The sequence below is a fragment of the Halichoeres trimaculatus genome, unplaced genomic scaffold, assembly GCF_033239565.1.
Source record: "Halichoeres trimaculatus isolate MK-OKI-2021-1 unplaced genomic scaffold, fHalTri1.1 fHalTri1_scaffold_9, whole genome shotgun sequence".
NCBI classification, from domain to species: Eukaryota; Metazoa; Chordata; class Actinopteri; order Labriformes; family Labridae; genus Halichoeres; species Halichoeres trimaculatus.
Window position 1 is genome coordinate 184,168 of NW_027437188.1, and position 27,315 is coordinate 211,482.

General features: G+C 47.6%; 1 protein-coding gene across 4 annotated transcripts in view; it reads right to left on the minus strand.

Moving 5' to 3' along the window:
- Positions 1 to 27,315, minus strand: part of ecel1 (endothelin converting enzyme-like 1) — a 106,584-nt gene that overhangs the window by 64,306 nt on the left and 14,963 nt on the right. For all 4 annotated transcript variants that reach the window (XM_074680149.1, XM_074680148.1, XM_074680151.1 and 1 more), the window contains exons 3-6: positions 26,558 to 26,626; positions 24,051 to 24,161; positions 23,783 to 23,875; positions 6,820 to 6,944 (exon numbers count right to left, since the gene is read on the minus strand). In XM_074680149.1, the coding sequence (XP_074536250.1) occupies positions 6,820 to 6,944; positions 23,783 to 23,875; positions 24,051 to 24,161; positions 26,558 to 26,626 (398 nt within the window). The remainder of the gene's footprint in view (positions 1 to 6,819; positions 6,945 to 23,782; positions 23,876 to 24,050; positions 24,162 to 26,557; positions 26,627 to 27,315) is intronic.

Here is a 27,315-nt window from a genome sequence, read left to right on the forward strand (position 1 = left end):
AAAGAGCGTTATGAATCCTTAATGATATGACCCTGACTCTACAGGGATGAATGTTGGAGTGTTGTTATTAAAAATGATGTTTCACAGAGACGGCAGAGCAGCAGGAGACTGGAAAGAAGAGATGAAGAAAACACAGATAGATATTTGGATATAAAAGATGTTTACGATAATAGAGCTGAGCTGAGTCAGAGCAACAAGAAAAGATCCTATTGCTCTCTTTTCATGGCTGATAAAAGTAATCAGGAACAAAAAAAATGAAGAGTCTTCAATCGCTGAAAACCATTTAATTGATACCATTAAAATGAGTCCGTAGAAAGAAGAAAGAGCAAAAAGGGAGATTTATATGAACCAGAGCTGAGGTTACTACAGACTTCACACATCCTATGAGTGAAGAGGATTCAATGGTTCTGTGCTGTGTAGAGGGGAATGATGGGTAAACTCATGTTCTAACATTTTTATCACCCAGGTCTATTTTATAAACCAGAGGACCTGGCTTAACCTTTTTGGGGCTAGCCTCAAGTGGACACTCATGGAACTGCAACAAATTTTCCAACTATTCCTTTGGCATCATTTTTTAACACTCACATTGCCACAGCAGTTGGTTAAATGTGAGTCACTGCAGCGACTCATCAATCACTGGTAGCCCCGCTCTTCAGTATCTCTGTTTTTTTTTCCAGATAGGACAGATGACTTACAAAAAAAAACACAACAGTTCAGTAAAAATGTTCCAGTGCATTTCAATTATTTTGCCCGTACAATAGCAGGATGGAGGATGTGCACATCCTCCTCTTTAAAAGGAAAAAAAACAAAAACAAAATTCTGTTTCAAAAAAAGTTTGGACATTGTTTGAAAAGTCTGAATCCTGAAAAGAGTCTGAGCATCTGGAGAAATCCCTGTTCCATAACGACTGATTGGTAGTGATCAATCTGATTCTTTACAAAGAATTGACAAGGGAATCGATAATTATTGATACCCTTATCAATCCCTTCTCCAAATTTTCTCTGTGCAAAAAGTAGCTTCACAGGTTTTCTGCATCAACAACATTTAATTGAGTTTATAGGTAAATAAATATGAAATTGGTCACTTGATCTGGATATCTCTGGACCTAAGTAAATAACAATAGGTTAAAATTACATGTCCCATGATGCTGATCTACTGTTTCATCACAAGATATTGACTGAAGTAGGCCATCTAGTGTCTCAAATTAGTCATAGCAATATTCTGAGTTGAGCATGTTGAGCTTGCTGTAATTATGCTGAAGTCAGCCATGAGCCTGCATGTATCTTTTCTCCCATCCTCCTGTTTGGAAACCGTATTTTGACATTTGGAGTTTTCAGTATTGTTCAGAGAGTAACTGTGATATGTTTCTGTGATGAAAGTTGAAAATCTATTGTGAAATCAAAGTTATACCAATGTTTGCTAATTGCTGGAATACGTTCCCATATACCTTAGCATCAAGCTAACACTGGGTTTTCTACATGGTTTTTACTACATTAGATGTTAACCATGTTGAATGTGCTGAACAGTAATCTTGTGGAAGAGAGTAATGTTCATTTCTTTGTGAGTTCAGTTCTTCAGTAAAACTTCAAAAAAAACTTCAAGCTGAAAATCCTGAATCAGAGTTTTCTTGGGAAACTGTTAACATCTGCTAAGCTAAGATAGCTGCAGCAGACTAGTTGTAAGACGTAAGGTCTAGCAGGTCCAGCTGCTCTGGGGCAATGTAAAGAATTAATGAGGAAATAGTTAAGCATAAAAGCTAACGATGTCCATGGATTGAAACATTTCTTAGCGATTCTCAACAGAAACAGCTTTTTAATACCCACCCCTAGTGGTCTGAATTTCCCTTTGACAGCAACATAAACATAGAAGTCAATAGATTTTGAAGAACTATGCGAATAACCTCCCATTGAAAAAAAAAAAAAAAAAAAAAAAATCAAAAAATACTTTTATTATAATTTCTTTTAATGTAGCAACAAACACTGTTGTGTTGGAGAACAAGTAAAACAACTGGTTCAAATTTGAAGGGCAGTTTTTGGAAAGTGATTATCTGTCCAGTGTTTTTTTTAGGGATAATTAAAGAAACAGTGGCTCATCCAGGTTTTGAGGTTAAGTACAGCAGGTCAGTTCCTCAGGAAGGTTTTCTGAGGCCCTTTTATTTTGGTCCACATTTGTGTTGTGCAGGTAATATCGATCAACCTCCACCTATATATATTTATATATATATATATATATATATATATATATATATATATATATATATATATATATATATATATATATATATATATATATATATATATATATATATGCCTGTGTTGATGTTCTCGTCATGTTACCTTTACATGCACTGATAGATGACTTACTTGTGGAGCTGTCAAAATAAAAGCACAGCCTCATTTGTTAACAGAAAGTAACTGAGCTTTCACAAACACAGGTTTCACAGAGATCCATTACAGATCTGGTTTTGGTAGCTGTGGAAATGTGAAACTCCTCTGATAACAGAAAATATGTTATTTTCATTGATTAATTGTTTACATATCCTGTGTGATGGATTGTGGGATACCTGAGTGACTCTCAGGACTTTCAGTAACTCAGTCTAAAGTTGATGCACATATGATGGAGGGCTGGTAAATTTATGAGGCATGAGGTAATGATGTTACTAAAGGTTGTTGCTGTAAAATTCCGGTCAAATAAAATGGACTCTAACTTTCTTTTACTGTTGCAGATGAGAGCGGTTAAAAACAGGTGACAAAGCAAAATATGCCAATAGCCTCTCTCCTTCTGTGTCCAAATACATGCAAATGGCCTGTCATGCAAATTAGATGAGGACTTCATTTAGCAACTTCTGGAACAGCCAATAGTGACTTCTCTTATCCAAGAGTTGGAAGTTTGAAACTAGCAGTGTCTCACCCAGCCTTAATGATGATTCAATTGTCAAACTGTCTCAATCTTTCTGGTTTTTCATGACTGTACATGACAGAATTCATTTAAACAGAGATGTTAAGGGTGGGTTATTAGGGTACATGGTAGTCTGAGGTGTTAAAAACCACAACAATGTACACCAAACCAAACTGAACCGAACCAAACCAAAACCAAGCCAAACCAAACCAAACCAAACCAAACCAAAACAAACCAAACCAAACCAAACCAAACCAACCAAACCCAAACATGTGAACATAAAATCAAGATAAGATCCAGACGGTGGATTTTGCGAACCATTCCATCCCTACCCGCGTCATGACACAGCAGAGCAGCCTAGCAGGGCCAGTTTTTACAGACCCATCAGTGTGCACCTCACAGCTCTCCCAGACTGACTGAGGGCCCATTTCTCCTCCCTTCACGAGGGAAAATATATCTGCCTTTTTCAAACCATGTTACCGTCACTGCTCTCATACTTCTGTGCATCCTTTATGTTTGCATTGCTGTTAACATATACATCCACCAGGGGGGGCAGCCCTAAGTTCAAAGTTAATGACAACAACAAACTCAAAAACAAAGATGGTGATTGTGGAGGAGGTTGAGCTCTAACATAGAGGACCCAAATGGAGGCAGCGTTTTAGGAGGTGGTGGTTAGTGAGGCCACTGAATACATCGCTACTCTTATTTCTTCTGCATGTCTCACTAGAGCTACGTATCAGGTACTAACAGCAACACTGCCCCCCATGGTTTCCAGTGGTACTGCCCTGTCTGTAGCTACATCTGTATTTACAGATGCTCTGTGGAGGATCTGTTTAAACTGGACTACCTCGCCACCTTCTGGCCCGTGTCTCATGCACACTGTCGTATAGATGTGTGTTTGTTTTGGAATTAAATGGAGATCATATTAAAACAAATTCTCTTTGTTTAAGACTACTTTTTACCGGATACATCGCACCGAGGTAAGGTATTTATCAGTACAGTTACGTAGAGCTACAGTTTGAAACGTTATGTCAAGCAAATATAAGTTTGTACCGTATGTCGGTAGTCAGCTATGTGTAGTGCTACCAGGAGTCTGCTACAACTACTTCATAGCCAGTGATGCCTGTAACATGCTACTTACTAACAGGTTACTCTGATTTGACCACTGTTTTCAGCAACGACTAATCTAACACGTTACTATTTCCAAAACAGTACTCAGATTAAAGTTACTTATCCAAGTCACTGTGGGTTGCTTTCCTTTTCATTTTTCCTGTAAAAACTATAAACCTGCTGTTTTCTTGTGTCTGGCTGGAAACACAGTCACTGTTTGGAGTTTGTGTCAGCTAAAGATGACAGTTTTACAGTTCGTTGTTCACTCTGTGCTGCAGTTTACTTAAGATCTTTGACTGAAACATTTAGGAATCAATCAGAGAGAGATCGCACACTGCAGACACAAACGCTTGAGAGGTTTTCTGACTTTTACCTGGGGAAAGCTGAGTCCCATCTTTCACTGTAACTCCCTCTATTCTGTGAGCTGAGCCCTCTGTTTAGCATAAATCCATCATTAAGGAGCAGAGCAACATAACGTAGGCTACCACGGGGCACCCAGTGGCAAGCAGGGGCGTGTCCAGACTTTTTAGACTGGGGTTCCCCGAGCAGGGTACTGAGGATTGTGTGAGCCCACCCTCCAGCAACATTTATTTTTGCTTATTGTATTACAAATACAGCATCAACAGAATACAGCTTGAACAAAAAATGATACTGAAAAAAATAAAGTACACTAAAACAAAGCTTTTAAAAAGAAAATCATTTAAATCTTAAATTGAACTGAACAGTGCTGTAGTGCACCAAAAATAGTACTGTAGCTTTCTTTAGTTGTATTTTAAAATTCAAAATGTATTAAAGGAATATTTGTGTTTTTAATTGTAAAGTACACATTAAACAACTACCAATAATCTCTGCAATGTTCCTTTAAAACAAAACATGCTGACTTGTATCATTATCATTACTCGTATTGTTAATCACACAATTTTGCTAAATCAAGCTGCTGAATGTAACTAATAAAGTAACTTGTAATCAAACTAAGTTACTTTGAAAATCGAGTAATCAGTGAAGTAACTAAGTTACTTTTTAAAGGAGTAATCAATTACCGGATTACTTTTTCAAGGTATCTGTGGGAACAGCGTCCATTGGCTAACGTGACATCAAACTAACTTTTTAAGTTTTTACATGTTTAGTAGTTGTCTATATTTAGCTCAGCTGGCAGCCCAGTGCTCTGAAACATGTCTGTAAGATATCAAGTTAGTGAAGTCTTGTTTATGTCCCACCAGAGCTCATCTACCAACTCCAACCTCACCAAGCAGAGCTAACATAACCTCACTCTTCATTCAGACCACTGCAGAATAACTGCTGCACGTGTGTTGGAGGCAACATCGCATCAACAGGAAACTGTCCATTTTCTACAGCATTTGATAACCTGAGAAATACATCCAGCTGTTAAAAAAAGCAGGATGAGATTTTTGGTTGGATGCCTGTACATGTGCAGGATGAAAGTTGAAAAAAGAGGTAAGATCCCCCACAGGGGGCACCAAAGCTAACCAAATTTTCCTGCCAGGAGCTTTATGGGTTTTAGAGACACTACAAATCTGGTGTAACATTGCACAGACAGACGGGCAGACAGGCAGATGGACAGACAGACAGGCAGACAGGCTGACAGGCAGGGAGACAGACAGACAGGCAGAGAGAGAGACAGAGAGACAGAGAGACAGGCAGACAGGCAGACAGGCAGACAGACAGCTAGACAGACATAAAGATACACAGATAGACAGACAGACAGACAGACAGGCTGACAGGCAGGGAGACAGACAGACAGGCAGAGAGAGAGAGAGACAGACAGACAGACAGACAGACAGGCAGACAGGCAGACAGGCAGACAGACATACAGACAGACAGCTAGACAGACATAAAGACACACAGATAGACAGACAGACAGACAGACAGACAGGCTGACAGGCAGGGAGACAGACAGACAGGCAGAGAGAGAGAGACAGACAGACAGACAGACAGACAGGCAGACAGGCAGACAGAGAGACAGAGAGACAGGCAGACAGATAGACAGATATACAGACACACTGATAGACAGACAGACAGACAGACATGTGTCCAGCCTTCAGCCCTGCGGCTGCTCAGCTGTGCATGAGTCCTGAGAGCTGTTGTGTATTTGTGTAGAGTTCAGTGACTATTGGAGAGCTGTCAGTGGATGTGTCACACATCCTGACATGCAGCAGACCCCCCTGGAGTCTGTCAGGACGGGAGAAGAAGTGGAAATGAAATGTGTGTGTGTGTGTGTGTGTGTGTGTGTGTGTGTGTGTGTGTGTGTGTGTGTGTGTGTGTGTGTGTGTGTTGGTCAGAGTCTGCAGGTGGTACAAAGGTGTGGGTGTAGATCAATAATAATCAGCTGCAGCTGAAGTGGAAGTTCACCCAACAGCGACTTTAACACACACACACACACACACACACACACACACACACACACACAAACACACACACACACACACACACACACACACACACACACACACACACACACACACACACACACACACACACACATAAATACATGCACAGCAGGTCTCAAAAACCAATCCATACACTTTGTGACATTGCTGTACAGTCCAAACTATAGACACACACACACACACACACACACACACACACACACACACACACACACACACACACACACACACCAAACAACCTCAAACAAAGGTGCTTACACATGCCTAAAAAGTACAAACTCAAAAATTCCTGCATCTAAGTTATTGATTTTCCATACGTCCCATGCCCTCATCCTCCTCTCACCCCTCCCTTACCCCACCCTTATCCCATCCTTACCCCACCCTAACCCCCGCTCTTCTTTACCTCTTGGATGTGGTCTTGATGATATCAGAGACTTTCTGAATGTAGTCGGTGGCTAGCACCACAATCTCTTCGTCTTCTGAGAAGTTATCGTGGAAGATCCTGTCCAGCAGACGTTTCCAGTGAAGCTGCAGAGAGAGGAGGGACCAGGTTTAAGTTTGACTCTGTGAGCAATAAAACATTGAAATGTTCTGCTGTTTAGGAAATACACAAAACACACACACACACACACACACACACACACACACACACACACACACACACACACACACACACACACACACACACACACACACACACACACACACACACACACACACAAAAACCACTCAGATGAGGAGCTGAAAGTGCCTCAAAACAGAAAAGAAAGCAGGTGCAAACAGGGTTTACAAAAGTAATTAGATGAATGAAAAACAAACAGGAAACAGATGAAGAGAAAGGCTTAGAATAAAAGAACATGTAAAAGATGTGAAACAAAGCAAAAGACAGGAGCTTTAAATATGTAAGAGATGAAATTAAAGGAAATCTCAATAAACACTCCTCTCATTAATCCTTTAAACGCAGTCACAGAGTTAGCATCTCTCACAGCCTGAGGATGGGACTTTCCAAAGCTTTGGTGAATGAAAATAAACGGAGGTCTACATTTTTTAATGTGAAACACTCTGTGTTAAACCCAGAGGATCAGAGAGCCTGTGAAGTATGAAACAATGAAGGAGGTTTGCCAACGTCTGTTAAAGCAGCTCCTTAAATAACGTCAAATGGATCCTCAGAGACTGTGGGAGCTCCAGGTGAGTGATTACCCGTGTTCAGAGGTCACGGGAAGGAGGGGGCTGACAATGAGAGGTGACGGGGTGAGGTGAGCCAAAGACATTCAGTCACTCAGAGTGGTTTCAAAGATTTCAGATCATAATAGAGAGCCGTACTCCAGCTCAAACTGTCAGATGGATCAGGGATGCTGGGAAAGAGGAAGTGGGTTTGGGATTATCTGAAGCCATGTGGGATGAAAACCTGCAACACACTGTTTCTCTGTCAACAGTGAAACCCTCTTTAGTTTCCTTCTTTAGTTTCCCTGTAGGGGTGATTAAAATCCCAGACTCAGAGTGTGCATGTTGGTGTAATGACACACAGACTGTCGTTAAAGGTCACTCTCTGTTTTTGATAAATAGGATCCATACTTTGCATACTTCCTCATTTATGTTTATTAGACCTTAAAGAAATAAATGAGGCCTTTTAATATGCAAACAAAGAACTGAGCTCTGCTCTTTAAAGGTAAGACTGGGTGTTTGTTTCATGTGCAAAACCATTAACATCAGGCAGACTCATTAAGCTGCATATTTAATATTCCAACATATTCATCAACTTTACAGTTTGTGGTTCTCAGGTTGTGACGGGGTCTGATGCTGAAAATGTGTGTGTCCAAACATCCACTGCTCACCCTAACACCAACTCTAAACATGTACCTACATTCAATTTATACAGTATACATCTGTTTTTCACTTTCAAGATTGGTGCAATTTGAAACGTTACAGCCCCTTATATATTGACTTGCTATTGTGTTAAGTATGTCGTACGTTGAGGAAGGCAATAATGTTGGGCACTGTTGTGGTTGTTAGGTCTTACCAATATTGTCTTACCATCAACAGCTATTTGATTAATATCATTTAAAACCAAACTGCTCAAATCTACTCACGTCTTTTCAGACGCACTTCTGAAATATTTATCTCACACCTCTGGGTCACCTAGGACTGCAAGCACCCCCTCTACCTCACCAGCACCAGGTGATGCAGAACCTCATCGTGTCCCCTCTACCTCAACAGCACCAGGTGATGCAGCACCTCATCATGTCCCCTCTACCTCAACAGCACCAGGTGATGCAGCACCTCATCATGTCCCCTCTACCTCAACAGCACCAAGTGATGCAGCACCTCATCGTGTCCCCTTTACCTCAACAGCACCAGGTGATGCAGCACCTCATCCTGCCCTCTCTTCCTCAACTGCACCAGCACCAGGTGATGCACCACCTCATCCTGCCCTCTCTTCCTCAACTGCACCAGCACCAGGTGATGCAGCACCTCATCCTGCCCCCTCTAACTCAACAGCACCAGGTGATGCAGCACCTCATCATGCCCTTTCTACCATAACAGCACCAGTACCAGGTGATGCACCAACTCATTCTGCCCTCTCTATCTTCAACATCACGAGGTGATGCAGCATCTCATCCTGCCCTCTCAACCTCAACAGCACCAGGTGAAGCATCAACTCATCCTTCCCCCTTTACCTAACCAGCATCAGGTGATGCAGCACCTCATCCTGGCCTCATCACAACAGCACCAGGTGGAGCAGCACCTCATCCTGCCCTCTCTTCTTCAACTGCACCAGCACCAGGTGATGCAGCACCTCATCCTGCCCCCTCTACCTCAAAAGCACCAGGAGAACCAGCACCTCTTCCTGCCCCCTCTAACTCAACAGCACCAGGTGATGCAGCACCTCACCCTGCCCCCTCTACCTCACCAGCACCAGGTGATGCAGCAACTCATCCTTCCCCCTCTACCTCACCAGCACCAAGTGATGCAGCATCTCATCTTGTTCCCCCTCTACCTCAACAGCACAAGCTCCAGGTGATGCAGCACCTCATCCTGCTCCCCTCTACCTAAACAGCACCACCACCAGTAAATGCAGCACCTCATCTTGTTCCCTCAACAGAACCAGCACCAAGTGATGCAGCACCTCATCCTGTCCCCTTTTTCTCAACAGCACCAGGTGATGCAGCACCTCATCCTTTCCCCTCTTACCCAACAGCCCCACTACCAGGTGATGCAGCACCTCATCCTTCCCCCTTTACCTAACAAGCATCAGGTGATGCAGCACCTCATCCTGCCCTCTCTTCCTCAACTGCACCAGCACCAGGTGATTCAGCACCTCATCCTGCCCCCTCTACCTCAACAGCACCAGGTGATGCAGCACCTCATACTTTCCCCTCTTCCTCAACAGCACCAGCACCAGGTGATGCAGCATCTCATCCTGCCCTCTCAACCTCAACAGCACCAGGTGAAGCATCACCTCATCCTGCCCCCTCTACCCAAAAGCACCACTACCAGGTGATGCAGCACCTCATCCTTCCCCCTTTACCTAACCAGCATCAGGTGATGCAGCACCTCATCCTGGCCTCACCACAACAGCACCAGGTGAAGCAGCACCTCATTATGTCCCCTCTACCTCAACAGCACCAGCACCAAGTGATGCAGCACCTCATTCTGCCCCCTCTACCTAAACAGCACCAGCACCTGGAGATGCAGCACCTCATCCATTCCCCTCAACAGAAACAGCACCAGGTGATGCAGCACCTTATTCTGCCCCCTCTACCTAAACAGCACCACCACCAGGCAATGCAGCACCTCATCTTGTTCCCTCAACAGCACCAGCACCAAGTGATGCAGCACCTCATCCTGTCCCCTCTTCCTCAACAGCACCAGGTGATGCAGCACCTCATCCTGCTCCCCTCTACCTCAACAGCATCAGCACCAGGTGATGCAGCACCTCATCCTTCCCCCTCTACCTCACCAGCACCAGGTGATGCAGCACCTCATCCAGTCCCCTCTACCTCAACAGCACCAGGTGATGCAGCACCTCAGCCAGTCCCCTCTAACTCAACAGCACCAGCACCAGGTGATGCAGCACCTCATCCATTCCCCTCAACAGCACCAGCACCAGGTGATGCAGCACCTCATCCTGTCCCCTCTTCCTCAACAACACCAGCTGATGCAGCACCTCAGCCAGTCTCCTCTACGTCAACTGCACCAGCACCAGGTGATGCAGCACCTCATACTTTCCCCTCTTCCTCAACAGCACCAGCACCAGGTGATGCAGCATCTCATCCTGCCCTCTCTTCCTCAACAGCAACAGCACAAAGTGATGCAGCACCTCATCTTGATCCCTCTTCCTCAACAACACCAGGTGATGCAGCACCTCATCCTGTCCCCTCTACCTCAACAGCACCAGCACCAAGTGATGCAGCACCTCATTCTGCCCCCTCTACCTAAACAGCACCAGCACCTGGAGATGCAGCACCTCATCCATTCCCCTCAACAGAAACAGCACCAGGTGATGCAGCACCTTATTCTGCCCCCTCTACCTAAACAGCACCACCACCAGGCAATGCAGCACCTCATCTTGTTCCCTCAACAGCACCAGCACCAAGTGATGCAGCACCTCATCCTGTCCCCTCTTCCTCAACAGCACCAGGTGATGCAGCACCTCATCCTGCTCCCCTCTACCTCAACAGCATCAGCACCAGGTGATGCAGCACCTCATCCTTCCCCCTCTACCTCACCAGCACCAGGTGATGCAGCACCTCATCCAGTCCCCTCTACCTCACCAGCACCAGGTGATGCAGCACCTCAGCCAGTCCCCTCTACCTCAACAGCACCAGCACCAGGTGATGCAGCACCTCATCCATTCCCCTCAACAGCACCAGCACCAGGTGATGCAGCACCTCATCCTGTCCCCTCTTCCTCAACAACACCAGCTGATGCAGCACCTCAGCCAGTCTCCTCTACGTCAACTGCACCAGCTCCAGGTGATGCAGCACCTCATACTTTCCCCTCTTCCTCAACAGCACCAGCACCAGGTGATGCAGCATCTCATCCTGCCCTCTGAACCTCAACAGCCCCAGGTGAAGCATCACTTCATCCTGCCCCCTCTACCCAAAAGCACCACTACCAGGTGATGCAGCACCTCATCCTTCCCCCTTTACCTAACCAGCATCAGGTGATGCAGCACCTCATCCTGGCCTCACCACAACAGCACCAGGTGAAGCAGCACCTCATCCTGCCCTCTCTTCCTCAACTGCACCAGCACCAGGTGATGCAGCACCTTATCCTGCCCCCTCTACCTCAAAAGCACCAGGAGAACCAGCACCTCTTCCTGCCCCCTCTAACTCAACAGCACCAGGTGATGCAGCACCTCATCCTGCCCTTTCTACCTAAACAGCACCAGCACCAGGTGATGCACCAACTCATTCTGCCTCCTCTACCTCAACAGCACCAGAACAAGGTGATGCAGCACATCATCAAGCCCCCTCTACCTCAACAGCACCAGCTGATGCAGCACCTCAGCCAGTCTCCTCTACGTCAACTGCACCAGCACCAGGTGATGCAGCACCTCATACTTTCCCCTCTTCCTCAACAGCACCAGCACCAGGTGATGCAGCATCTCATCCTGCCCTCTCTTCCTCAACAGCAACAGCACAAAGTGATGCAGCACCTCTTCTTGATCCCTCTTCCTCAACAACACCAGGTGATGCAGCACCTCATCCTGTCCCCTCTACCTCAACAGCACCAGCACCAAGTGATGCAGCACCTCATTCTGCCCCCTCTACCTAAACAGCACCAGCACCTGGAGATGCAGCACCTCATCCATTCCCCTCAACAGAAACAGCACCAGGTGATGCAGCACCTTATTCTGCCCCCTCTACCTAAACAGCACCACCACCAGGCAATGCAGCACCTCATCTTGTTCCCTCAACAGCACCAGCACCAAGTGATGCAGCACCTCATCCTGTCCCCTCTTCCTCAACAGCACCAGGTGATGCAGCACCTCATCCTGCTCCCCTCTACCTCAACAGCATCAGCACCAGGTGATGCAGCACCTCATCCTTCCCCCTCTACCTCACCAGCACCAGGTGATGCAGCACCTCATCCAGTCCCCTCTACCTCACCAGCACCAGGTGATGCAGCACCTCATCCAGTCCCCTCTACCTCAACAGCACCAGCACCAGGTGATGCAGCACCTCATCCATTCCCCTCAACAGCACCAGCACCAGGTGATGCAGCACCTTATCCTGCCCCCTCTACCTCAAAAGCACCAGGAGAACCAGCACCTCTTCCGGCCCCCTCCAACTCAACAGCACCAGGTGATGCAGCACCTCATCCTGCCCTTTCTACCTAAACAGCACCAGCACCAGGTGATGCACCAACTCATTCTGCCTCCTCTACCTCAACAGCACCAGAACAAGGTGATGCAGCACATCATCAAGCCCCCTCTACCTCAACAGCACCAGGTGATGCAGCACCTCACCCTGCTCCCTCTACCTCACCAGCACCAGGTGATGCAGCAACTCATCCTGCCTCCTCTACCTCAACAGCACCAGGTGATGCAGCACCTCATCTTGTTCCCTCAAAAGCACCAGCACCAAGAAATGCAGCACCTCATCCAGCCCACTCTACCTCAACAGCACCAGGTGATGCAGCACCTCATCCTGTCCCCTCTACCTCAACAGCACCAGCACCAAGTGATGCAGCACCTCATTCTGCCCCCTCTACCTAAACAGCACCAGCACCTGGAGATGCAGCACCTCATCCATTCCCCTCAACAGAAACAGCACCAGGTGATGCAGCACCTTATTCTGCCCCCTCTACCTAAACAGCACCACCACCAGGCAATGCAGCACCTCATCTTGTTCCCTCAACAGCACCAGCACCAAGTGATGCAGCACCTCATCCTGTCCCCTCTTCCTCAACAGCACCAGGTGATGCAGCACCTCATCCTGCTCCCCTCTACCTCAACAGCATCAGCACCAGGTGATGCAGCACCTCATCCTTCCCCCTCTACCTCACCAGCACCAGGTGATGCAGCACCTCATCCAGTCCCCTCTACCTCACCAGCACCAGGTGATGCAGCACCTCAGCCAGTCCCCTCTACCTCAACAGCACCAGCACCAGGTGATGCAGCACCTCATCCATTCCCCTCAACAGCACCAGCACCAGGTGATGCACCAACTCATTCTGCCTCCTCTACCTCAACAGCACCAGAACAAGGTGATGCAGCACATCATCAAGCCCCCTCTACCTCAACAGCACCAGGTGATGCAGCACCTCACCCTGCTCCCTCTAACTCACCAGCACCAGGTGATGCAGCAACTCATCCTGCCTCCTCTACCTCAACAGCACCAGGTGATGCAGCACCTCATCTTGTTCCCTCAAAAGCACCAGCACCAAGAAATGCAGCACCTCATCCAGCCCACTCTACCTCAACAGCACCAGGTGATGCAGCACCTCATCCTGTCCCCTCTACCTCAACAGCACCAGCACCAAGTGATGCAGCACCTAATTCTGCCCCCTCTACCTAAACAGCACCAGCACCTGGAGATGCAGCACCTCATCCATTCCCCTCAACAGAAACAGCACCAGGTGATGCAGCACCTTATTCTGCCCCCTCTACCTAAACAGCACCACCACCAGGCAATGCAGCACCTCATCTTGTTCCCTCAACAGCACCAGCACCAAGTGATGCAGCACCTCATCCTGTCCCCTCTTCCTCAACAGCACCAGGTGATGCAGCACCTCATCCTGCTCCCCTCTACCTCAACAGCATCAGCACCAGGTGATGCAGCACCTCATCTTGATCCCTCTTCCTCAACAACACCAGGTGATGCAGCACCTCATCCAGTCCCCTCTACCTCACCAGCACCAGGTGATGCAGCACCTCAGCCAGTCCCCTCTACCTCAACAGCACCAGCACCAGGTGATGCAGCACCTCATCCATTCCCCTCAACAGCACCAGCACCAGGTGATGCAGCACCTCATCCTGTCCCCTCTTCCTCAACAACACCAGCTGATGCAGCACCTCATCCTGCCCTTTCTACCTAAACAGCACCAGCACCAGGTGATGCACCAATTCATTCTGCCTCCTCTACCTCAACAGCACCAGAACAAGGTGATGCAGCACATCATCAAGCCCCCGCGACCTCAACAGCACCAGGTGATGCAGCACCTCAACCTGCTCCCTCTACCTCACCAGCACCAGGTGATGCAGCAACTCATCCTGCCTCCTCTACCTCAACAGCACCAGGTGATGCAGCACCTCATCTTGTTCCCTCAAAAGCACCAGCACCAAGAAATGCAGCACCTCATCCAGCCCCCTCTACCTCAACAGCACCAGGTGATGCAGCACCTCATACTGTCCCCTCTACCTCAACAGCACCAGCATCAAGTGATGCAGCACCTCATTCTGCCCCCTCTACCTAAACAGCACCAGCACCTGGAGATGCAGCACCTCATCCATTCCCCTCAACAGAAACAGCACCAGGTGATGCAGCACCTTATTCTGCCCCCTCTACCTAAACAGCACCACCACCAGGCAATGCAGCACCTCATCTTGTTCCCTCAACAGCACCAGCACCAAGTGATGCAGCACCTCATCCTGTCCCCTCTTCCTCAACAGCACCAGGTGATGCAGCACCTCATCCTGCTCCCCTCTACCTCAACAGCATCAGCACCAGGTGATGCAGCACCTCATCTTGATCCCTCTTCCTCAACAACACCAGGTGATGCAGCACCTCATCCAGTCCCCTCTACCTCACCAGCACCAGGTGATGCAGCACCTCAGCCAGTCCCCTCTACCTCAACAGCACCAGCACCAGGTGATGCAGCACCTCATCCATTCCCCTCAACAGCACCAGCACCAGGTGATGCAGCACCTCATCCTGTCCCCTCTTCCTCAACAACACCAGCTGATGCAGCACCTCATCCTGCCCTTTCTACCTAAACAGCACCAGCACCAGGTGATGCACCAACTCATTCTGCCTCCTCTACCTCAACAGCACCAGAACAAGGTGATGCAGCACATCATCAAGCCCCCTCTACCTCAACAGCACCAGGTGATGCAGCACCTCACCCTGCTCCCTCTACCTCACCAGCACCAGGTGATGCAGCAACTCATCCTGCCCCCTCTACCTAAACAGCACCACCACCAGACAATGCAGCACCTCATCTTGTTCCCTCAACAGCACCAGCACCAAGTGATGCAGCACCTCATCCTGTCCCCTCTTCCTCAACAGCACCAGGTGATGCAGCACCTCATCCTGCTCCCCTCTACCTCAACAGCATCAGCACCAGGTGATGCAGCACCTCATCTTGATCCCTCTTCCTCAACAACACCAGGTGATGCAGCACCTCATCCAGTCCCCTCTACCTCACCAGCACCAGGTGATGCATCACCTCAGCCAGTCCCCTCTACCTCAACAGCACCAGCACCAGGTGATGCAGCACCTCATCCATTCCCCTCAACAGCACCAGCACCAGGTGATGCAGCACCTCATCCTGTCCCCTCTTCCTCAACAACACCAGCTGATGCAGCACCTCATCCTGCCCTTTCTACCTTAACAGCACCAGCACCAGGTGATGCACCAACTCATTCTGCCTCCTCTACCTCAACAGCACCAGAACAAGGTGATGCAGCACATCATCAAGCCCCCTCTACCTCAACAGCACCAGGTGATGCAGCACCTCAGCCAGTCTCCTCTACGTCAACTGCACCAGCACCAGGTGATGCAGCACCTTATCTTGCCCTCTCTTGCTCAACAGCACCAGGCAATGCAGCACCTCATCCAGTCCCCTCTTCCTCAACAGCAGCAGGTGATGCAGCACCTCATCCAGTCCTTTCCTCAACAGCACCAGGTGATGCAGCACCTCATCCATTCCCCTCAACAGCAACAGCACAGAGTGATGCAGCACCTCATCCTGCTCCCTTCTACCTCAACAGCATCAGCACCAGGTGATGCAGCACCTCATCTTTCCCCCTCTACCTCAACAAAAGTAGGTGATGCATCACCTAATCCTGCCCCCTCTACCTCAACAGCACCAGGTGATGCAGCACCTCATCCAGTCCTTTCCTCAACAGCACCAGAGGATGCAGCACCTCATCCATCCCCCTCAACAGCAACAGCACAGAGTGATGCAGCACCTCATCCTGCTCCCTTCTACCTTAACAGCATCAGCACCAGGTGATGCAGCACCTCATCTTTCCCCCTCTACCTCAACAAAAGTAGGTGATGCATCACCTCATCCTGCCCCCTCTACCTCAACAGCAGCAGGTGATGCAGCACCTCATCCAGTCCTTTCCTCAACAGCACCAGGTGATGCAGCACCTCATCCATTCCCCTCAACAGCAACAGCACAGAGTGATGCAGCACCTCATCCTGCTCCCTTCTACCTCAACAGCATCAGCACCAGGTGATGCATCACCTCATCCTGCCCCCTCTACCTCAACAGCACCAGGTGAAGCAGCACCTCATCCTGCCCTTTCTACCTCAACAGCACCAGCACCAGGTGATGCAGCACCTCATCTTGTTCCCTCAACAGCAGAAGCACCAGGTGATGCAGCACCTCATCCTTTCCCCTCTTCCTCAACAACACCAGCTGATGCAGCACCTCAGCCAGTCCCCTCTACCTCAACAGCACCAGCACCAGGTGATGCAGCACCTCATCCATTCCCCTCAACAGCACCAGCACCAGGTGATGCAGCACCTCATCCTGTCCCCTCTTCCTCAACAACACCAGGTGATGCAGCACCTCATCCATTCCCCTCAACAGCACCAGCACCAGGTGATGCAGCACCTCATCCTGTCCCCTCTTCCTCAACAACACCAGCTGATGCAGCACCTCATCCAGTCCCCTCTTCCTCAACAGCAGCAGGTGATGCAGCACCTCATCCAGTCCTTTCCTCAACAGCACCAGGTGATGCAGCACCTCATCCATTCCCCTCAACAGCAACAGCACAGAGTGATGCAGCACCTCATCCTGCTCCCTTCTACCTCAACAGCATCAGCACCAGGTGATGCAGCACCTCATCTTTCCCCCTCTACCTCAACAAAAGTAGGTGATGCATCACCTCATCCTGCCCCCTCTACCTCAACAGCACCAGGTGATGCAGCACCTCATCCTGCCCTTTCTACCTCAACAGCACCAGCACCAGGTGATGCAGCACCTCATCTTGTTCCCTCAACAGCAGAAGCACCAGGTGATGCAGCACCTCATCCTTTCCCCTCTTCCTCAACAACACCAGCTGATGCAGCACCTCAGCCAGTCTCCTCTACGTCAACTGCACCAGCACCAGGTGATGCAGCACCTTATCTTGCGCCCCTCTACCTCAACAGCACCAGGCAAAGCAGCACCTCATCCAGTCCCCTCTTCCTTAACAACACCAGGTGATGCAGCACAACATTCTGTCCCCTCTTCCTCAACAGCACCAGGTGATGCATCACCTCATCCTGCCCCCTCTACCTCACCAGCACCAGGTGATGCAGCACCTCATTCTGCCCCCTCTACCTAAACAGCACCACCACCAGGCAATGCAGCACCTCATCTTGTTCCCTCAACAGCACCAGCACCAAGTGATGCAGCACCTCATCCTGTCCCCTCTTCCTCAACAGCACCAGGTGATGCAGCACCTCATCCTGCTCCCCTCTACCTCAACAGCATCAGCACCAGGTGATGCAGCACCTCATCCTTCCCCCTCTACCTCACCAGCACCAGGTGATACGGCACCTCATCCAGTCCCCTCTACCTCACCAGCACCAGGTGATGCAGCACCTCAGCCAGTCCCCTCTACCTCAACAGCACCAGCACCAGGTGATGCAGCACCTCATCCATTCCCCTCAACAGCACCAGCACCAGGTGATGCAGCACCTCATCCTGTCCCCTCTTCCTCAACAACACCAGCTGATGCAGCACCTCATCCAGTCCCCTCTTCCTCAACAGCAGCAGGTGATGCAGCACCTCATCCAGTCCTTTCCTCAACAGCACCAGGTGATGCAGCACCTCATCCATTCCCCTCAACAGCAACAGCACAGAGTGATGCAGCACCTCATCCTGCTCCCTTCTACCTCAACAGCATCAGCACCAGGTGATGCAGCACCTCATCTTTCCCCCTCTACCTCAACAAAAGTAGGTGATGCATCACCTCATCCTGCCCCCTCTACCTCAACAGCACCAGGTGATGCAGCACCTCATCCTGCCCTTTCTACCTCAACAGCACCAGCACCAGGTGATGCAGCACCTCATCTTGTTCCCTCCACAGCAGAAGCACCAGGTGATGCAGCACCTCATCCTTTCCCCTCTTCCTCAACAACACCAGCTGATGCAGCACCTCAGCCAGTCTCCTCTACGTCAACTGCACCAGCACCAGGTGATGCAGCACCTTATCTTGCGCCCCTCTACCTCAACAGCACCAGGCAATGCAGCACCTCATCCAGTCCCCTCTTCCTTAACAACACCAGGTGATGCAGCACAACATCCTGTCCCCTCTTCCTCAACAGCACCAGGTGATGCATCACCTCATCCTGCCCCCTCTACCTCACCAGCACCAGGTGATGCAGCACCTCATCCTGCCCTCTCTACCTCAACTGCACCAGCACCAGGTGATGCAGCACCTTATCTTTTGCCCCTCTACCTCAACAGCACCAGGCAATGCAGCACCTCACCCTGCCCCCTCTTCCTCAACAGCACCAGGTGATGCATCACCTCATCCTGCCCCCTCTACCTCACCAGCACCAGGTGATGCAGCACCTCATTTTGTTCCCTCAACAGCACCAGCACCAGGTGATACAGCATCTGATCCAGTCCCCTCCACTCCAGCACCGCCCAGCAATGCAGAAGCTCCACCACCAGACCCTGTGGACTGGCCATCTGTGTCATCTAATATGGTTACATCAGAAATTGTTCTCCGAGGAACATCTCAGGTCAAAAGCACTTTCTGGTTTCCTAAACAAAAAGATGGGAGAAGGTGCCAGCACGATTATTTCAACAGAGTCTTAGTCACCGGAGATTAAATCAAAAGAAGCTGGCTAATCTACTCTCCAAAAATGATAGTTTGCATTGCTTCTGTTGCAAGCTTTTTTCAAGGAAAGATGTAAAATTGAGTAGAGAAGGACTAAAGGATTGGAAAAATGCTAGCACATTACTCAAGACCCATGAGGATAGCCAGGAGCACAATGCCAACATGGAAAGAACTGGAGGTCCGTCTAGCAAAGGGGCTGACAGTTGATAAACAAGAGATGGCCCTCCTTCAGGGTGAGAGAAATAGGTGGTGTGAAGATCTTACTAGATTAGTGGCAATAATTCAGTCCTTAGCTGAGAGGAACATGGCTCTAAGGGGAAAAACAAACACATTATATAAACCAGATAATGGCAACTTTCTCAAGCAAGTGGAGCTTATGGCCAAATTTGATCTAGTGATGATGCACCCAGGGCCGGTCCGTCCTGCAGGCGAAGCAGTTTCCTGCCTGGGGCGCCAGGTGTACTTAGGGCGCTGCCAGTGGCCCACACACACACACACACAAAAAAAAATAAATAAAAAAAATGGGCGCCCAGGTGCCCCCCTCCTTTTCTACACAATGAACAAATAAGCAAGAATAAATACACTTTTTATTTACAATATTTCATCAGGCCTGGCTGATGCACTTTAACAGAGACACGATGCTGCTGCTTGCTTTAGTGAGGGGGGTATGTCACTGCACAACTGGAGCCCAATCAGGACGTGCACGTCGATGTAATGTAAACACAACTACATGGTTGGTGCCGCCGCCGCCACACGTATCATGTCAGGCAGACAGGTAGCGTTCTTTAAAAATGAAAAGGCACAAGCCCTCAGGTGCGCAGGGCAGAAAACTGAGAAAAGAGGAGGAGGAATGGAAAGCCCAATTAAGGGGTAAGCTATGTCAACAAAGCGCTGTTTCGCGTTTCTGTGTTATTTTATGCTGATTGGCGCTAACGCTAAGTAATGAAGCTAAAGTCAAAGCTAGCTAGATAATGGAATGTTATGATGAGCTATTGATAGATTCATACAGATTGAGATGAATGCTCAACCCTCACGTTTGGGCTTAGTAGTTTTATTACCAAAAACTAGGTTACTACCATACACCAGCATTGCAGAGTTACAAACCCAAACCCTTGTCATCATGCTTGCCTAATTTGCCTTGAGTCTCAAAAGTAGTAGCAGGCTGCCCCATTATATCAGTGATAATGTGGCTACAGCTATCAATTAAAAAATTGATTTAATTTGTTTGTCCTGTGCAGCTATACATGCTTTTGCTAGGCTAATAACTGTACCTGTGTCTGTACAGACACACTCAGCTAATTCTTACAGCCCCCAACTCCTGGAGGAGCAGGGACTTCTACACCACTCTCTGAAGCATGTAAAGCTGCAATCCAAGCAGTCCGGGTCAGTTCAGTACGGTTTTGGACGGTTTTGGACGGTTTGGGACAGTTAAGCAGTAAACAAAGAGCCCGAATGGAAGACATGCAGCATTTCGTCCTCTCTGTGATTTTCATGTAACTCTCTGTTACAAAGTGCAATCAAGCTTTGTTTCAGAGAAGTCTGTGAGCCGCCAGAAGAAATACAGCCGCTGTCGGGGTAAGTGACGATTCTTTTGACCAATCAACGGTCTGCAGTGTGTTGCTCCACCTCCTGAGAGCGGATCGGTTCAGTCTGGCACCCATACGAAAGGGTCCCAAAAAAGTACGCTGGTTCGTCTCGGTTTTTAGGGATCCGTCCCGGGATGAGTCAGTGGAAACGCCGCTAAAAGCGCACCGTACCGAGACAAACCGACCCGGACTGCTTGGTGGAAACGCGGCTTAAGTAACTCCAGCCAATTATTGGTGGTCTCAGTGTAGTTGATAAGTTGTTGTAGTTCATAGTTACACCTTGCTATTACATGTGGGATTTAGTCAAATTTAATAAATTGTATTTGTTTTGTTTATATGCAGTAACATTACTGTACACATAAGACAATGCAGTGATGTAAGAGTATGAATGTGCTTTGTTTACAGCTGCACCTCCAGCTCCAACATCCCCAACATCCAGCACCTCCTCCACTGACACACACAGTGCAGCTCCTCCAGCCCCAACATCTGGTGATCTCCCATCTACACAGGTCTATGGAGCACAGTACATTTTCAGTGCAAGTTGTTAGGGCAAATGTTTGTTTTATTATTTTATCGTTATACATTTTATTTGACCATCCGTGTTTAAAGGAGTAAAACTGACTTTGATGTGATACAAAGAGTATTGAATAGCACCTTTTCTATGCATACAAAAATGCTTACTGCCACTAGGACTGGCTGACTTTGTTTGTAATTTTGTTAAAACTGCACTATATGACCTTTATAAATGTGAATGAGACATCCAATGCACAATTATCTTGTTTGAAGATTGTTTTATCGTTTTATTTGTATTTTTTTCTCTTACCTCCTTAAAGGGGTAAAACTGACTTTGTTATGTGAGCCAGAAAATTAAAAAAAAACATGTTTGTGTTCTTTAATTTGTGGTGATGTCTGAGTGATGTTTGTTAGTGGGGGGGCACCCAAATGCCAATCTCGCTGGGGCACCAAAATGTGTAGGACCGGCCCTGGATGCAACATATTGGTAGGGTGGAAAATGATACAATCACACACATTACCTGGGAGTAAAATCCAAAATGAACTAATCCACAGCATCAGCACAAGAATTCTTGAACAAATAGTGGAAGAGATCAAAACATGCAAGTATTTCTCCATTATTTTAGACTGCACCCCTGACATGAGTCACAAAGAGCAACTCTCTGTCATTGTTAGGATTGTGACACAGGAGGACGCACCACAAATTAAAGAACACTTTTTGGGCTTTCTCATGGCAGAGGAGTCAACAGGGGAAAGCTTGTCAGCTCTCATCCTCAAAAGGCTGGAGGAGCTAAACATCCTCTTCGAGGACTGCAGAGGTCAGTCCTATGACAATGGTGCCAATATGAAGGGGAAGAATAAAGGTGTTCAGGCTAGGCTGCTTCAGCAGAACCCAGGAGCCTTTCTTGTCCCATGTGGTGCCCACACTTTAAATTTGGTAGTAGCTGATGCTGCTAAGAGCTCAGCAGAAGCCATAGGCTACTTTGGATATTTGTCCAAATTATTCACACTGTTCTCTGCCTCCACCCATACTACCAAAAATCCTGCCTTAGGGTGCCAAATTGCCTAGAAACGTCACTGAAGACACTTCCTGTTCATTTACAGAATGATATTAAAACACTGAATCAGAGCAAACACCAAACACCAAACACCAAACACCAAACACTTTGGATTTTCAAACTGTGATTTTTTTCATTAAGATTTTCTGAGTGTTGTTACTATATTGTGAAATCTACAAATTCTTGATTTAAGTGTTTAACTAACTGAACATATCCGAAAAGAAATGATGACAGAAACAGATCTGTGATGGGTCCGTGTCTGTCTGAGGAGATCCATGCCTCTGGTCCAGTATCTGAGCCTCAGACCAGCATCTTTAACTGATGGTTTCAGATTTAAAGGGACGGAGCCTCAGAGCTTTACATCAGTTCTCAATCCAAGTCTGAGCAATTAAATATCAGCAAACTGAGGCAGTTAATCAGCTCGCTGCGTCTCTCCTGGTACGCTTTCTGTCTTCAGATGATGCTTCTCTTCTTCCTCCTCTCTCTGTGCGCCTCGTCCCCTTTCATTCCCACCCACACTCTTTTCTTTCTCTGTTTGTTTGTTGGCAGAATCAAACTTTTTCATCTTCCTCTCAGAAACTGCCCAGTTTATATCTCTTCATCCATCCCTCCATCCCCCCACCATGGGACAGGACTCTCCGTTCCTCCACGGCTACAGCAGAGCCTCTCCTCCTCCTCCTCCTCCTTTCCTCCTCCTCCTTTCCTCCTCCTTTCCTCCTTTGCTCCCCACATGTCCCCTCATTTTCCTCTTCTCTTTCCGCTTATTGCTTTCACTCCTCTCCTCAGCCTCCCTGTGTTCCCCTGCAGGGCGGACAGCTTTTCTGACTCACTAAGGCCTCTATGTGTGTGTGTGTCAGTGCATGTACATGTGTGGAGCTCTTCTCACACACTCACACACACATACACACATACACACTCCACGCCCCTCTGTGTGCTCACACAGTCGCCACACTGCTTAAAATGCCTGGTTGGAGTTCAAATCTTCATCCATCACGTCTACCTCCACCCAGAATGCTCACACACACACACACACACACACACACACACACACACACACACACACACACACACACACACACACACACACACACACACACACACACAGAAATGATGCGTGCATGAGATGTGTTCATCAGTAGATGTGTGTGTGTGTGTGTGTGTGTGTGTGTGTGTGTGTGTGTGTGTAGTACTCACACTGGGAGCGATACGCTGTAGTTGCCTGAGGGTGATGCGGTTATACATGGTGCTGATGTCCTTTCTTTGGTCGTCATATTCTGACACAGTGATCTGGAGAGACAAAAAATTTAACTTAACACACACTCACACACACACACACACACACACACACACACACACACACACACACACACACACACACACACACACACACACACACACACACACACACACACACACACACACACACACACACACACAGGTGTATGTATGAGGGTCAGCTCACGTTGGCCAGGTGCGTCTCCAGCTGTATGATCTCCTTGGACTTCTGCGTGGCGTTGTGAGCTCCCAGCATGCTCAGCAGTCGCTCCATCAGCGCCTTGTAAGCCGCCAGGATCTGTGCGGCACAGCGACATCAGCCCGTTAGCCAGGACAACATCAGTAATGACGGGTGACGGGGTGACATGTGGCAGAGTGGACAGGATAACAAAAGAACAGCGGGTGACGGGAGCAAACAGGCAGATTGATGATGAAGAAGAGGGAGAGCGACGAGTCGGTGAGACAGATGGAGGAGGAGAGGAGGAGCTGAGGGAGGGGAGAAGGCTGGAAGGGCAGATGGAGAGGAGACAAGGCCTTCAATGGAGGTAAGGATAGAGCAGGAGAGGGAAAGGAGTCAGATCAGCGAGTGGACTGGGAGCCCTCTCTGTGTCCTTGCTGGCGTCACACAGAGTATTCTGACTGATGTCCTGAAGATTGCTCTGAGTTGACCAGAAAACTGCCACGCAGTAATCTCATTTTTGACGCAACTTTTTAATTCAGATACAAAACGAAACCCACCAAACGCCATCTTTGTTCAACCTTCAAACAGTGCAGGCTCTTATTTGTTTGCTGTCATGGATCTGAGAGGGCAACCTAACGTGATCACCTACTGTGTTAAAGCTGCAGTACCCTCAGTGTCCACTTAAGGCTAGCTCTAGAAGCCAAGGAATAGAAATTTCCATTGAAATAACTGTATTTTCAGCCTGTCTATCAGAGGGTGATAGAGTTTCTTTCATGACCTGAACTCTCCTTGCATCACTTCCTGTTGTATTGTTGTAAAAGTCCAGCCACAAAAATGAAGCCACTGTGGAAGTGTTGAAAACTGCTGTTTTTAAAGAGTCCACCTGAGGCTGGCTCCAGGAACAGGAACTACATAAACATCAAGCCCAAAAACAGGATCTTTATGGCAAACACAGAAATGCTAAGGCTACAGCCTCATTTAAGAAAGAAAAAAGAAACATGTTCTGTTCTGAAAAACTCATTTCTCTTTCCACGCTCTCTGACTGTAGGCCCATCTGTGTTTCTGTAGACAGGAAGTTAGTTAAGCACTGTTCCCATCTGGCAGTCCGGTTTGCATCAGTAAAGTTTGATCCTGTATGTGTTCCCACTGCCAACTATGTCCTTCTCGGGAGGCAGCATGTAAGCTGGATGCTGATGGCTGCGTCAGCTATGTGATACCATGAGGGCATAGCAGCATGACGCAGTTAACCCCACTTCTAAATCCAGCAAAGAAGAAAAACACAGTAAACAAAGAGCAAGAATGACAACAACATCCAGCAGTTTGTCTTCTTTAGTCTGGAGACTTCAACATGTCAGGGTTATGTGTTTATTACCACTGTGACACAGGAAGTGACGATTCTTTACACCAATCAACAGACTGCAGTGTTTCTAGCGCCACCTTCTGGGATCTGATCCATGTGTCTGGCACCCTAACAGAAGGGTCCCAAAAAGTGGGCCGGTGTGGGTGATTTGGAGACCTGTTCCAGTTTAGGCCAAAGAAAAGGCCACAAGATGTACCGAGACAAACTGAACCGCTAATTTAGGATATGATTAGGGATGGGTACCGAATTAGGTATTTTTATAGGTACCGAGTCAAAAGTACCGGGTACCGATTTACGTAAAACCAAAAGGTACCATGTTTAGGTACCTAAATGCATCTTTGTGACTGTGAGGGAGTGGAAGAGTAGGTGATTTTCCATGCTGGACATGAACACAGCATTGCAAGGTTATATACTGAAGAATAAAAATGATATATTGAAAAAAAAATAATATTTTACTGTTAAATAAATTAATATTTTTTACCACATAAACACAAAAAAGTACCGAAAAGTGGTACCGTTGAGTACCGGTACCAATCGCCAAGTATTGGGCATCAGTACTGTATCGTTTCAAATATGAAAGGTACCCATCCCTAGATATGATTATTTGGCTCAAAATGAGAACTTTCCTCAGGTTATTTTAGGCATTTCTGCCTTTTCTAGAGACAGGAAATGTGGGCCATATAAGGAGGAGAATGCAGCTAAAAGGTCAACAATACCAGCGACCAATGTGACAGTACAGTGTGAGCTCAAAGCAGTTCTCCAACCCGAGCCTTGATTCAAAGGCTTTTCTAAATCCAACTGAGCAAAGTTAGTCAGTCTAAACCAGCACTAAATGTGAATTTCTTTGTCTTTCTGATTTTTGAAGACTTCTGGACTGATGGAGTTCAGTAAAAACCCTGATTTGGAATCTACGTGTGAGTCAGTGTTGTGTTTGGGTGTCATGGGGTTGTGTGTCTTCTGGATCAGAGGGAGACGGCACACTGGTGTGTCAGACTGAAGACAGCTCTTTCTGGGTGACATGACAGGATGTGATATTTTTAAGGGGTGTCCTGTGGTCTGAAGGGGGAAGGAAAAAAGAAAGGAGAGGAAGGAAGGAAAGGAGGGATTGAGATATGTTGTACAGTCACAATGAGAGACAGAAGTGCGTGCTTACCTTCACACTGTCCTCATCCTGCCCGAGGTAAAGGCTCCTCTCAGGCAGCGTGAGGCCCTCCTGATCAACCTGCAGACACACACACACACACACACACACACACACACACACACACACACACACACACACACACACACACACACACACACACACACACACACACACACACACACACACACGTCACATCTTTCAGATACACTGACACACATGTTGCTCAGCCCCTGACAGCTGCACTTTCAAAGGACTGCTTAATATTTCAATAATCTGTAATAATGCCAACATTTATGAGCGCTTCACTGTAAGCTGAACATCTGAATTATGTATCAGGTTGAATAAATAATGTCAGCGTGCTGGGGATTTTTACGTCTGACTGATTAATCTCAGATTGTTCTTCCTGTGGTCCAAAAATACAATCAAAACTTGTTTGTTTGTTTGTTAGATGTGTTGTCAAAAAAAGAAAACAGAGCTGTTTTTCTGAACTAATTAGAAAAACCCCAGAGAAAATGCTCATGGTGTTTTAACACCACCAACAATACACAAGCGTTTCACTGAGACCAGAAACACAGAGTGCAGACTGCAGCGTCACTAAGCTAAATGTCTGCGCCGAGGAACATTTTAAAGTGTCAGGAGAAACCAAGGCGAACAAGCTACGTGTGCCATTTATCCATTCATCATCAGCAGAGGGATTTAACCCACACTTTAGTCAAACACACCACTGAAGGCTGTTTTCACCCGTGTAACACAGTCCTCGCTTCCTC